At 44.1% G+C, this 14,869-nt stretch overlaps 1 protein-coding gene across 2 annotated transcripts in view; it reads right to left on the bottom strand.

The window, feature by feature from the left end:
* The window catches only part of OTUD7A (OTU deubiquitinase 7A), a 151,923-nt gene that overhangs the window by 60,705 nt on the left and 76,349 nt on the right, over nt 1-14,869 (bottom strand). For both annotated transcript variants that reach the window (XM_047086856.1, XM_047086858.1), the window contains exon 3: nt 14,453-14,671. In XM_047086856.1, coding sequence (XP_046942812.1) covers nt 14,453-14,671 — 219 coding nt within the window. The remainder of the gene's footprint in view (nt 1-14,452; nt 14,672-14,869) is intronic.

Raw genomic sequence — 14,869 nt, 5'->3', positions numbered from 1 at the left:
ATGAGGATAAAGCATAAAATTAAAATAAATGACAATAACTTATAAATCAAGAAGAGGGAGGGTGCAAATAAAATCAGACTAGTCTAAGGTCTCAGTATTGTCTGGGTATAGGTTGAGATGATGAATCAGGGATGTGATTCATATACATGTTATATGAATTAGGGTAACTTCTCAATAATAGAAAGAGGAAAAGAATGAAATAATTAAAAAAAAGACATATCTAAAACATGAGAATACAAAAGTACTAAATGTAAAAGTATGGCAAATGGTGCTTCAGACCAATTTTAACCTAAAGAAAGCTAGGATAACTGAATTAATTATCAAATAAAAAAAACTGAGAGGAAAGAAAGCATTACTAGAGTGAAATAAGCTCTCTTTAAAATGTTCAGCACCTCAGTTCATGAGGAAGACATAACTTTAGTTGCTGTATTTAATGACACAAATCGATTTAAAAATCCATTAAAATAAAAGGAGATATAAACAAATGCACAATCATAATGGGGAATTCTCATGCATCAGTAATTAAGAGTCCCAGTAAAAAATAAATACATAGATTTTAACAACATAATAAACGACCAAATGTACATATATAAAATAATGCAGTCCACAATAGAAGACTATGTTCTTTTCAAGAAGACATGTGACATTAAGAAGACAGAAAGATCATATTCTGGTCGTTAAAGCAAAAGGTCTCAATACATTTCAAGTCAAACAGATCATGTTCTCTGACTATACAACAATTAAGGCAGAAATCAATAGTACAAAAGCAACCAGAAATATTTAATGTCCTTTCCACATATTTAGAAGTAAAAAAATACTTCAAATAATTCATAGGTCAAAGAATAAATAAAAATAAAAATAAGAATACTTTTGAATTGTACAATAACACAAATGCTATATTTCAAAACTTGTAGAATGTGGCTAAAATAGTAATTGAGGAAAATTAATGACCTTAAATACTTATGAGAGAAAAGAAGAAAGATTAAGAATTAATGACTTGAATATTCATCTCAAGAAGTTAGGAAAGGAACACAGTAAATAAATCCAAAGTAGAGGATAATAATATAAATCAGGAGTCAGTAAACTTTGGTCTGTGGGTGAAACATGGCCAGTGGTCTATTTTTATATGGCCTGAAAACTAAGAATGTCTTTTGTATATTTAAAAGGGGTGTGTGTGTGTGTGTGTGTGTGTGTGTGTGTGTGAGAGAGAGAGAGAGAGAGAGAGAGAGAGAGAGAAAGGAAGGGAGGGAGGGTGAAAGGAGAGAGGGGTGTGTGTGAGGGAGAGAGGAGAGAATGAAAATGTGATAGAGACTTATGTGACTGGCAAAGCCTAGAAATATCCCTCAGATATGAATGGGAAATAATGGCACTTTCAGATCAATAAAAACAGAGAGTTAACTGCCATCAGGCCTGCACATAAAAACAAAACTAAAATCATATCATACCAGGATGGTATAACAAGTCTAAATCTGTAGCTTCAATGTATATAAAACAAAAGTTGATAGAATCAAAGGTGAAATAGAGAAACCCACAATCACAGGGGAGCCTTTAATATACCTCTTTCAGTAGCTGGTAGAACACATTGATAAAAGTTCAGTTAAAGATAGAGAAGATCTGAACAACAAAATCAACAAAGTTGATATAATTAACACATATAAAACACTATACCTGAGAAGGACAGAATTCAAAATTTTTTTAAGCACACAGGGAGTATTTCCCAAACTTCATCATATGCTGGGTCATAAAGCAAGTCTCAATTAAATGTCTGAAATCATTCATTGTATATTCTTTGACTATAGAGGAAGCTAGAAAAAAACCACTAAAATATCCCACATTTTCTTAGTCATTAAACAATATACTTCCAAATAACCTAGGGATCAAAGAACAAAAATTGCAAGAGAAATTAGAAAATGTTTTAAATCGAATGATAAAGCAAATAACACATCAAAAATTGTAATATTCAGCTAAAGCACTGCAGAGAGACACTGCAGAGAGATGTGTTGCATTATAGCGTACTGCCAAAGAAGATATAATGGCATAAGCTTACATCTCCTGAAGCCAGGAGAAAGAGTAGCATATTTAACCCAAAGGAAGAAGATGAAAGAAAAAAATAAAGAGCAGAGATTAATGAAACAAGAAATAAATGTACAGTAAAAAATCCAACAGAGGCCAAAATAGATTCTTTGAATAGATAAGTGTAATTTTTAAGTCCCTAGCAACATTATTAATGAAAATAAAAGGGAATTACTAAATATCAACATGGGAAATGAAAAAGGAGGCATCATCACAGATCCTAATACATTCAAAACTAGTGAGCGTTGACACCAATAACTAAAATGAAAAGACAAATAATATGGAGCAACCAGAACTCTAGACAGTAGAGGAACAAACTGGTACATCTTCTGAAAAATATTATAAAGCTAAACATGTGTAAAATCCTATGACTCAGCAATACCACCCCTAGGTATGTTTCTGCAGAAGTGTATACACATGTTTACCAAAAACATGTATAAGAATGTTCACAGCAGCACTATTTATAATAAAATACTGGAGACAACCCAAATGTTATGGACTGAATTACCCACTGCCCCAACCCTGCAATTCATATGTTGAAGCCCTAACCCCTAGTGTGGCTATATTTGGAAATGGGGCCTCTGAGGAAGTAATTAAGGTTAAATGAGGTCATAAGGTTGTGGCCCTGATCTGAAAGGACTAATGTCCTTATAAGGGACACCAGGGAGCTCATTCTGTTTGTCTCTGTACCTATGTACTGAGGAAAGGCCACATGAGGGCACAGCCAGAAGGTGGCTGTCTACAAGCCAGAGAGAGTTCTCACTGAGAAAACTGCATTGGATGGTACCTAGATCTGACACTTCCAGCCTCTAGAATTGTGAGAAAATAAATTTCTGTAGTTTAAGCTGCCTAGTCTCTGTTTCTTTTTTTTTGTTTTGTTTTGTTTTTTGTTTTTTGTTATGGCAGGCTGGTCTAAGACACCAGATGTCCATCAACAATATAACAGATAAATAATTTGGAATAGATGCATACATTGCAAATCAAGAGTGGTAAGAATAAATTATAATTACACTTAACAATATGACTGAATCTTACAAGCTTAATAGTAAGTGAAAGAATCCAGATTTAACCCATTTATGATTCCATTTATATAACGTTCACAAAGAGGCCAAATAAATCTATGCTGTTAGAAGTCTGCTTTCTTTTTTTTTTAAGTTTTAAAATGTTTATTTATTTTTGAGAGAAAGAGAGAGAGAGAGAGAGAGAGAGAGAGAGACAGAGAGAAAACACGAGTGGGGGGAGGGGCAGGATCTGAAGCAGGCTCCAGGTTTTGAGCTGTCCACACAGAGCCCAATGTGGGGCTTATGCCCATGAACCATGAGATCATGACCTGGGCCAAAGTCAGATGCTTAAATGACTGAGCCACCCAGGTGCCCCAGAAGTCTGCTTTCTTGATCTGAATTTCTAGATAGGAGTGCTTGTTATAGAATGTGTTGTTATGCACTGAACTGTTTTCATACTTTCCTGTATGTGTGTTATGTTTCAATGAAGAGCTTATGAAAAAAAGGGTATTGGGCCTAGCTCTGGAGACTACATCAAAAGAGAGAGACAGTTGGAAGACGCTGGCACCTGAGAGGGCATTTTGAAGGCAAAAGAAAAGACCCAGGGGGTAAGATTCCTGAGAGCTCATGCTTGCTGGATAAGAACCCCACTTTGCAAATATTTACATTCCACATTAATTTCCCCATACACTGCAGAGGAGTGTTTCTGAAATGTCGAAAAGGCAGTTTCAATAAAAATAAGACTATAAAGTCAATAAAAATAAGACTAAGTCATAAAACCACTAACATATACTGTAACTAAAGTATATTTCAACACAACATTTTTCCTATTTCTACACTGAATTGTTGATAGACTGGCTTCTCATAGATCTAGCCACCATCAATTTTATTTTACCACTTTTTAAATCATCTGACAATTCTGTTTTCTAACCATTCCTTAGATACCCTCCCCTTCACTTTCTTTTTATTTCCAATATTTGGATTGCCAAATCGAATCCGTTTTGGTGCTTTATTTTTCCTCACACAAATAAAAATGAGAACAGTGACAAAACAATAGTGATAAAGAATTTTTTTTTGATTGTATGAGATCCGTCCACTAGATATATCACATGAGTTTCATTTATTACTACACATTATGAAACTCTGGGATCAGTCACCACATGTCAATGCAAAGATTGGGGCTGTTGTAATTTGTGGGGCCCCCTCACTTTGTCTCCTTGTCCAATGCTTCTGCTCAATGCCATCAGCAATATGTTCTTCTATGACTGAATGAACTTTGTTGCTTACTTCATATTTGGCCTCTCAAAGAGCAACCCCTTGGAGATTTTCTCTGGTATTGGTGATTTGCCCTTTTAAGAAAATTAAGAAATCATGCAATTATTATTTGGAATGAAAAACTCAGCAGAAAACAGCTTGAGGGAAAAGGTGACAGTTTGCAAGGTTCTGAGTAGAGCTGAGGAGGTGTGATGGAAAGAGCAGGGTGGGAGGCACCTAGAGCCAGTTTCTGATGGCTCTGCCATTTTACAGGCTGGGTCACAACAGGTGAATGGAGGTGCTTCTCTGAGTCTTCCCTTCCTTACCTGTAAAGTGGATGGATATCAAACAGGCAGCTGATGGGAGATGTGGAGGTCAATAATGCCAAATACTGCACAAAGCACACTGTTGATGCTATGAAAATACATTGTGGCTATTATTATCAAAAGCATAGTGTCATAGTGCCTACTCCACCCCACTTCAGATACCACATCTTTCAAGAGAGCCCAATAAGAGGGTCTGCTTTCCTCAGAGGACTCAAAAACATGCTGTTTGAAATCTGAAACCATCAAGAGTGGGATTCAACCCAAACATACTACTTATCCAAGTGAAATGGCTAATAAAGGCACATGAGGAGGTTGAGAAAATCCCTTTGACCACAATACATTCTACATGATTTAATCTCCCAGTCTGGATCTTTAAGCATAGCAGGATTGTCAAACTTCAAATAAAAACATCGCATCTGTGGTAGGCAGACTTCTTGGGTGGCCTCAAGATACCCACCTCCTGGGGGAATACTCTCTCCTTGAGTGTGGGTGGGATGCCATCCGCATGACTAGATTACATTTCCTGGCCATGTGAGGGGTTTTGTATATGTAATCAGTTGACTTCTCAATTGATGTCCAAGGGAGACTATCCTGGGTGGGCCTGACCTAATCAGGTGATGGTTTTAAAAAGGGATTTGATGGTCAGAGAGGCAGAAAGTCAGAGAGAGGAGAGAGAAGAAAAGAGGAGAAGGGATGAGTGAAGAAAGGAGAAGAGGGAGAAGGGAGAAGAGAGAAGAAAGAGATCCCCTGGGTGGTCTTGAAGAAGTAAACTGGCATGTTGTGTAGAGGGCCATGTGCCAAGCACCTAGGTCTCTAGAGTGGTCTCCAGATGCTGAGAGCTTCCCCCACCAAGAGCTATTAAGCACACTGGAATCTCAGTTACTTAGTTGTGAAGAACTGAATTCTGACAATAACCTGAGGTGTTCAGAAGTAGATCTCTCCCTAGCTGGGCCTCCAGCTGAAGGCAGTCCCCGACAAGTGGATTTCAGGCTTGAGGGGCCCTGGGCAGAGGGCCCAGCTAACACATCCACACTGCTGATCCACAGAAACTGCGGGACAATAAATTTGTAGCTGTTAACTGTGTGGTAATTTGCTACCTAGCAACAGAAAATGGATACAGCATCCTTTAGCCAGAAGACATGCAAATCGGAATTCTGTCCATTTGTCTCACCTTCCTACCCTGGGAGAGTTTAAAAAATTTTTTTAAATGTTTCTTCATTTTAGAGAGAGAGAGAGAGAGAGAGATACAGAGACAGCATGAGGGGGGAAGGGGCAGAGAGAGAGAGGGAGACACAGAATCTGAAATCAAGCTCCAGGCTCTAAGCTGTCAGCACAGAGCTCAACATGGTGCTTGAACTCAGAAAAAACTCACAGACCACAAGATCATGACCTGAGTCAAATCAAGAGTTGGATGCTTCATCGACTGGGCCACCCAGGTGCCCTTCTGATGGCGACTTCTAAACCTTCTCTCTTCCCTCAAGACAAGCAGCCTCTTGGGAACCTGCACCAGGAAGCTTGCTGTTCATACTTTTCCTGTTATAGTTCTGCCAACTTCAGGTCACTGCCTCTTGGTCCTAGAAACATTGGCCCCTGGCAGAGGGACTGCCTCACCACCCCTTCCCCAGGCAGGCTTAATTATTGTCCTCAGGTGGCCTTATACATATCATCACACACTACCCATGTCATTAGGGTTGTCTCTCACAATGTCTCTCCCCTGTGGCCTGTGAGCCCAGAGGGCAGGGCCATATCTCCTCTGTGGGGGCTAAGACACAAGGGGATTGAATAGGCACTGAACTGATCTTGGAGATGTGGTCCCAGTGGCCCCAGGCCTCCCCTGCACTGGTAGGAGAAGGAGCAGAACGGCCCAGAGAAAGCATGACCTTCTGATCTGAGGGAGATGGTGACATTGCTTTACACGCACAACATTGAGCCTGTCACTCCAGGCCAGGTGAGGTGCTCTGCCCAGAGGTGGGAGACCAGACTCGGTAAGTTTTGGAAGCCCCTTTGGTAGGATTCCATTCTCATCCTCCAGATCTTTTTTTTTCTGTTTACTTCATGAATCCAATGTAAATAGTGCCATATCCCCCCACTTATGAAAAGCTTTCCAGGGGCGCCTGGGTGGCTCCAGTCAGACTAGTGTCTGACTCTTGGTTTTGGCTCAGGTCAGGATCTCACAGTTTCGTGGGTTCGAGCCCCACATTGGGCTCCGTGCTGATGTTGCAGAGCCTGCCTGGGGATTCTCTGTCTCTCCCTCTCTCTGCCCCTCCCCTACCTGTGCTGTCTCTGTCTCTCTCAAAATAAAGAAATAAACTTGAAAAGAAAAAAACCTTTCCAACATTCTCAGCAACCTGACACTTTGCATAAAACAGGGAAAGCACCTGAAGCTACCTGAAAAGGTGCTCATTTTATACAATTTAGATAATGCTTTTGCCTCAATCCTACCTCCCTGTCTTCCTGTATGCTGCCACGTTCACTTTCTAGAAAATATGTCATAGGATTGGTCACCAATGTTGTGCTCTCAGGGTAGGGAGAGGATACCCTGGAAAGCAGCACATGTGTTAGATATCTCATTATCCTCAAAAGCTTAAAACAAATAGAAATTCAGCACATTAACTGCTCATCTACCTCAAGTGGTGCACACTGTGAAGCCGTGCTCCAAGGGACAGAATCTGGCTCATGTCAGACCCAAGCAGCTTGCTCTTCCGGGGGGTTGGGGGGGGCTGCTTTCCACCTTGTCATGGGCTGTTCCAGGACTCTGAACCCAGAAGAGGAACCACAGAGGTGTAAATTCACCACACAGCTGGCAGTCATCTTGCATCTGGAAGGAATCCTACGTATCTGGAAATTCTTTCTCATCTAGAAGGAATCTTGTATACCTAGAAGTAATCTTTCTAGGTCTGAGAGTTAATACCATCTGAAATGGGGCACCCTCCTCTTTCGTGCTACCTTCATTCAAATTTCTTACAGGGAACATTATCATTTTCTAAATCTCAGTCAAGCCCACATATTTAGTCCCACTTGGAAGGTAACTGAATCATGACAAAACTTAAGTATGTGCCTGGGGGGATGGAAGCCAAGGCTTGGTGGTTTGATTTCAGTTGGCTTCCAGGTGAAAGCGTTCTTAAGGCTGTTAATCAGATGTGACCACCCTGGGAAGGTGACCCAGCTATGATAAATGCCAGTGTTTTCCAGCCTCTGCAGAACCAAAAATGGCTCATCTCCAGTCAGACCCAGGATGGGATGCCCAAGATGAAGGCATTCTTCACACAAACAGTGTGATTGGGAACAGGGTACAAAGCTCCTATTTCTAGCTTTGACAGAAAGGTCATTCAGTCTCCTCACACAATAACTTCACTTAAGAACTGAAGACAGACAAACAAACGTGGGAACTGGCACTGTGAATAAAGAAAAAGAAAACAAAAAAAACAAAAACTTGAGCTCCTGCAAAGGAGAAAATCATGGGTGAACTCCATCAAGGGAGGCTGGCGTATTACGGGGGAAGAACTATTAGTCACTCATTCTGCCTTTTCCAAGCATCGTTCCTGATTCATACATGATAATGGCACCAATTAACTTGAGCTTTGTAACAGATGGTTACCACACAGTTTAAAAAAAGATGTCATTTTGCTCATCACCCACTAAGACACTGAGAGGAAAGAAAACAAAACTTGTTAATTCTCTAGGAGCAAGATTAGCACATCTTGCCCTAAACGTGACCCTATGATTCTTTTTAATGTCACTTACAGAGTGACTCCACCCACCCAGGGTCACTGACTGATCCCCCTTCTCTGGGCATCACTGTGCCTTGCCTGTACTTCTGTGAGTCCCTCCTGCGGGACTGCAATGTTTTGCTCTAGGTCTGTCTTCCTGGCATTTCTGCCCAGCTCCAGACCTCCTTATCCACCTGGTACTCAACACAGAGCAAAGTTGTGTCGGGGGTGCAGTGGGAGGTTGCTATTAAAGCTCATCTCCTCCCCAGGGATTTCTTCTCCCACTTCTCCCATTTCAAACTTCCATATCTATATCCTTAACCCAGGCCTCTCCTGACCTCCAGACTCTCATGTTCAACTAGACAGCAATGTCACACAATGTCAGCAAAGTCTCACTAGAATCTCTGACTTTGCCTGCCCCTCCTGGCCCCTCCATCGCTCCCCCCCAAGCCTGCCCCTCCCCCAGGGTGTCTGCATCTCCCCATGGCACCATCATGCTAAGGAAGGGCAATATTCCTGGGGTCATGCTGACTCAGCTCTTTCTGCTATGCCCCCCATCCAGTCCATCAACAAGTCCTGTGGGTCCACCTTCAAAACAGATCTTGCTTCAATATCTAGCTTCTAGCTTTTTAAATATTTTTTAAATGTTTATTTTTGAGATGAGAGACAGAGAGGCAGAGCATGAGCAGGGGAGGGGCAGAGAGAGAGGGAGACACAGAATCGGAAGCAGGCTCCAGGCTCCGAGCTGTCAGCACAGATCTGGACCCGGCGCTTGAACCCACGAACTGTGAGATCATGACCTGAGCCAAAGTCGGGCACTCAACTGACTGAGCCACCCAGGTGACCCATCAATATCTATCTTCTTCTTGTTACTTCCACTGCTACCCCCACAGCACTGGCCACCTGTCCTCCCCTGGGTAAAGTAGCCACCTCCTCCCAGCTCCTCCTCCTTCTCATCCCCCTTAGAGTCCATTCTCAACAGAGCATCAGAACACATCAAATGTGTTCCTAAAAATGTCATTCACTACTCAAAACTCTTCTGGGACTGCACATCCTACCTATGGTTATGCCCAAAGGCTCACAATGGCTCCAGGGGCCCCTGACTACCATTCTTCTGCCTTCCTTTCCAACTCCTCCAGCCCTCATTCCATCTGCCGCTATGCCTGGCCTTCCTTACATGTGCAAGCCTTTGAAGCCAAGCCCCCTCTGCCGGGAATGCCAGAGCCCCATGTCTCCATCTCTCCCTCCCCTGCTGCCCTCAAGAGACCTGCCTCGGTCTCCCTCTCTTCACCTTATATCCCCTACCTTGCTTCTCACTTTCTCCACAGCTCACCACCTCACTTCCCATTTATGTTCTACCTTTGATTGGTTTTCATTCCCACTAGAATTTAATCTCTATGAGTACAGAAATTTCACCCCAGCACCTGGAATGAACAGGCTGTTTCATGGGAGCACAGTGTTGTGTTGGGTGACCTTGTCTTGGTTTGGCAGCTGTCACACATCTCTGCCTACAAATGGAAAAAAGTGAGGCTCCAGAGGGTCAGGTAACTTGGCCAAGTTCTCCCAGCTGACGTGGGACAGCCCAGGTTGGGCTGACACTGGATACCTTCAAAACCATCCACACACCTTACCACTTCTCTGGCAGATTTGCTTCAACATGACTACCTTCCCATGGAGACAAGACTCAATGCCACAACTCAAAGGTGTCCCTAAATATTTTTTGGCATCTATATTTCAATTTCTCAAGTACGCAGTAACGACTATATTACACAAATATGCCCTTTGGGTTCACAAGATCACAGAAGCACCACATACCATCTCGCCCACACTGTGGTGGGCTTTTGGACAAGGCATGAGTGGTTACTCCTCAGATCTAGAGACCTATGGTCTCTGAGTCTTCTTACACATCAATGAAGCAGATAATCTGATTGAGAAATTAATGGTGTCTTGCGTTTTCCATGGCAGGTGATCACTAAAGAATGAAAGGCATTGTCCTTCATCTCTCAGGGGGTCAGCACTTGTATGTACTGAAGACCTGGTCCTTCTGATGCCCCAAAGACTGTCACAGGGTGGGAATAGGTTTACCTTCCAGGTTTTAAGGCTCAGGAGAATGGCACTGTGGGTTCTGTGGGAGGTGAAGACTGGCACCCCACCCAACAGAGAGGCCCCTCAAATAGATGGACTGACCCATGCCTTGCCAGGCACTGAAGGTAGAGCTTAGCCTCTGTGATGGACCAGGTGAAAACTAACTGAGTGAAGATCATTTTGTTGCTGATTTTCTGGACAACATGAGCCCTGGGTTCCTGTAGAGTCCCAAAGGCAGGGAAAGCCCCCCACCCTGAGACCCTGTGACAAAGTTGATGTTTCCTTCCCAAGACAGCTAGAATTATGCCTCTAACAAGTGGATTTTCAGGCACCTATATTAATCTCCATGTATATAGTATATGTGCACACATGTATATCAATAGCTTACTCACAGCTATCCTGAGCACTAAATTACTAGAAGGGGGAATTTACACTTTATACCCGGCAATACTGAGTGGCTTTCTCAAATCACTGTTCTTATTAGAGCTCTGTCTTCCCCATGGATAGTAATGGTGGCACCTGATAGTTAACAACAGGGCACAGAATGGGTGGGAGGGAACAAGGCCACCTCCCAGTGGGCGATGCTCATCACCTAGATGTGGTGGGGGACTGTGAAGGGCTTGCCTGACACCAGCTGGGGTCCCGACCATAACCTGGGCACAGAAAGGGCCTGAGGGATGACCTAGTCTACAGTGCTTCTCGAGAGCTGAGGAAAAAAGTCCAGAGAATTTATATGGATAGTGGGGTGGGGTCAGTTCTTTTAAAAAAAATTTAATGTTTACTCATTTTTGAGAGACAGAGAGAGACAAAGCATGAGTGGGGGAGGGGCAGAGAGCAAGGGAGACAACAGAATCTGAAGCAGGCTCCAGGCTCTGAGCTGTCAGCTTAGAGCCCAATGCAGAGCTAGAACCCATGAACTGTGAGATTATGGCCTGAGCCAAAATCAGACACTTAACTGGCTGAGCCACTCAGGTACCCCCTTTTTTTAAAAAAAAAATTTTAATGTTTATTTATTTTGAGAGAGAGAGAGAGAGAGACAGTGCATGAGCAGGGGAGGGGCAGAAAGAGGGGGAGATACAGAATCCAAAGCAGGCTCCAGGCTCTGAACTGTTAGCACAGAGCCCGATGTGGAGCTTGAACTCATGAACTGCGAAATCAGACCTGAGCTGAAGTCAGACACTCAACTGACTGTGCCACCCGGGTGCCCCGGGCTGGGGTCAGTTCTATGCTGAGGAAATGAACACATTTATTCTTTATGTCTACATTATTTTCCGGTTTCTCATTTCCATGTACCAGGCAGAGCCCTGGCATTCAGGCTCTCACTGCTCTAGAAGCACACTCTTGAAGTGTGGGGTGGCCGGCCAGTCTCCCCAAGGCTTCCCGCAGTATGGATGGGGTGCTTCCCCAGCGCTGAGTGGGGATCCCTGCTGCCCACTCTTGCTACTTTTGATGGCAGAAACAATGTTGGTGAATTCAGGATCTTCAGTCAGTAAGTTTGGGTTCTTAATAGGTGCTTTCTAAGACTGCATGGTTGGAGTAAAATAGTACCCTTTAAAAATACTAATCCGGGAAGTAAGATGTAGGTGATAAAAATTAACATACAGTGTATGGAAAAAATAACAGAAAAGACATTCCATAGAAGTAAAAAATTTTGCTAAGCATGGCAGGGTCAAAGAAGGGCGCTATTGTGGTGCCAGAGTGGGACTCTGTGCCCTTTACCAGGACTCTACCTTCAAAGGAAGCGGCTGCCATTAACGGTGCTACCAGCCATTGACAGGACCTAATGTCAGCATTCAAGAGAAATTAGCTCATGAAACGCTTTTCTTTCTAAACCTACACCAACTTCCCCCTTCTGTATGAATAGTGAATCCTTTGTTCAAAATATCTTTTCTGAATTATTCACACAGAAACAGCTTTAAAATAGCCAGCCTCCATAGTGAGTGGTTTAGGATTATTGCTAACCCAGGCGAATTGTTTTATGGTTGTGGATCAGTCAATGACCCTGAGGTAAGACAGAGCAGGGCTGTGGGCGTCAGTCTGTGGGTTGCTTTTGACAGCTTTGCAGCAGCTGAGGAAACAAGTCATTGGTAGTTACAACATCAGATCCAACACTGGATCCAACACTGTTACTGCAAGTGCAGACCCTGTTCTAAAACCAAGCCTGCCATGGGTGAGGACCCCTGAGTCCTGGGGCTGAGGCTGACCATCACAAAGAAGTCCCCACTAACCATTACCCATTCCTTTGTCTATGTTCTTCTTGGACCAAGTGGATGAGGACATTTCCTGGATTGCTCTACATGAAATGGGATGAAGCCAAGTATACACTGAAGCTTGGACCTGATAGAAAACACCCAACTGTCAACTTTCTGGGTGTTTCCCATTTGCCCTGCAGCTTTATCCTCCCCCTACTCTGCACCCTCAGGGCAACCTGCCTGGAGCCCTGTAATGGGCTCTCTGCTCTCTGCCCTTTTGCTGATGAGAGGCACTGGTCAAAGCCTGTGCCAAAGAAGGTGGTCAGAGTATTTATTTTTCCATCATCTTCTCTCCTCGAAGCCACATCTTCTTGTAAGTAGCTTTCTCCATTAGCTCCTTTCATCATTTGCCTCTTTGCCAGGCCCAAGAGTGGCGGTGCCCCTGTAGTGCCATTTCCAAGCATGACACTATCGTTTGCTGGTGTTCTTTACACCTTGCTCATTCTTGCATCAACATTCCCTACTGAAGCTACCAGGATGGGTAGGGAATGCTGATGACTGGTCCATCTGCCGATGTCAAGATCATACCAACTATAGATCCTTCTCTTCAGTCTTCTGCAACACTCCAAAGGCCTGGGCATTTTCAGTTTTGTCTTGGTGACATGCTAAGTGTGATTCTCTGACAGAGAAGCCCTTACTGGCTGAGGGCTTGAACACACCCTCTATCCACTACTCTCAGCCAAAGGCTCCCCATCTTGCTTCCCTAGCATGTGCCGCACAGGAGCACCTCCATGTGCCAGGCCTTTGGAAGTGGAGGCTCCACTCTGCAGCAGCCGGGAATAGCTGGCTGACAATGGAATCAGAGTCAGAAGTCCTTGCTCCCCAGTCCAACCAGCTGAGGGTACACTCCAAGTGCACTGTAAACCCATGCTGGTGGGGAGGCAGTGCCCATGGGAGATGTATGCTGGGCCTGAGAAGGGCAGGGGCACAGAGTCTTCTGCGTGTATATCTGAGAAGCCCCTGAACATGTGATTTTGCAAAGATTTATAATGAAAACGGTTATGAGTAAGATAGGATATTTGCTCTGTCTCAGGAAGAACCTACATCTGCTTTAGACACTTGTTTTGAACGAATTATGTTATCTTTAGGAACTCCAAAGGAGACAAGTTTGGCTTGCTCCCCAAATCTCTTCTTCATTGGGATGTCAGAAGAAATGCAAAGAAAAAGGAGAAGACTGAAGTCAGGTTTTGTGTTTCCTCAACCCTGGAGGCCAGCAAGGCTGGGAGGGCAGGAGATGACAGACACACTCTGCTCGTGCCATTTAATACTTAACTCCACCAGGCGGCTACCTGTCTTCTTGTCTTTGCAGACAGGAAAACTGAGGCTCAGGGAGGTTACATAACTTGCTCATGTACATAGGAAGTGACAGGGTCTCCTATTTTCCCCAAAGTCCATGGTCTTTCTTACCTTAAGTTCAACACCCACAGGAGGGTTGTATGGAAAAAGGAGAAAAGTCAGGCAAAGCCACAGAGAGTGTCTTTAGAGGGGGCTGGCCTAGACAGGTTGGATCTGGGAACAAAGGGAAAATTCAAGGGATCTCAGCACCAAACAGCCAATGGCCCCTGCCAGTCAGGGCTGGGTTGGAACAGACCTTATCTGCAGAGCAGGGGGTTTGCTGCAAGCTTCCAGAGTCTGAGTTGGAAACACCGGACTCAGACAACACGCGTCCCTTTCTCACTGATCTAAGTTAGGCCAGCCTCACTTGCTCCCCGAGCCCAAGGAACACGGGCCTGCTGGGGCCAGCAGCTCACCTGCCTGCTCCAAAGCCACCATGGTCGCCTGCTCGATCAAGTCCCGTTCGATGAAACTCCTGAAGTCTTCACTGTACACGCTCAGATCCGGCAACTGGAATGTGTAGATGGGCATCTCCAGGGGGAACTGCTCATTGTTGCACTCACTGGCCACGTGGGACCTGGCCAGGGAGACGATAGCCGAGCTGGCGTGGGAAATTCCCCGAGAAAGTCGCTTTTCTGCAGGGGGGTTGGGAAAGACAACCACAGGAAATGAGTGGGGTGGCTGTGTGGCTCAGTGAGCATGCGTGTCCATGCACGTGCATGCCCAAATCTTCTCACACACTTACACACACACACACACACACACACACACACACAGGCGCTCACACACACATTCACCCACACACCTGTCACTCTTTTCCCACAGGCGTCCCT

Source organism: Lynx rufus, unplaced genomic scaffold, assembly GCF_022079265.1.
Source record: "Lynx rufus isolate CCGP_SWC_20201006 ecotype Redwood Valley unplaced genomic scaffold, mLynRuf1.p SCAF_21, whole genome shotgun sequence".
NCBI classification, from domain to species: Eukaryota; Metazoa; Chordata; class Mammalia; order Carnivora; family Felidae; genus Lynx; species Lynx rufus.
This window is presented reverse-complemented; position numbering and strand designations above follow the sequence as displayed.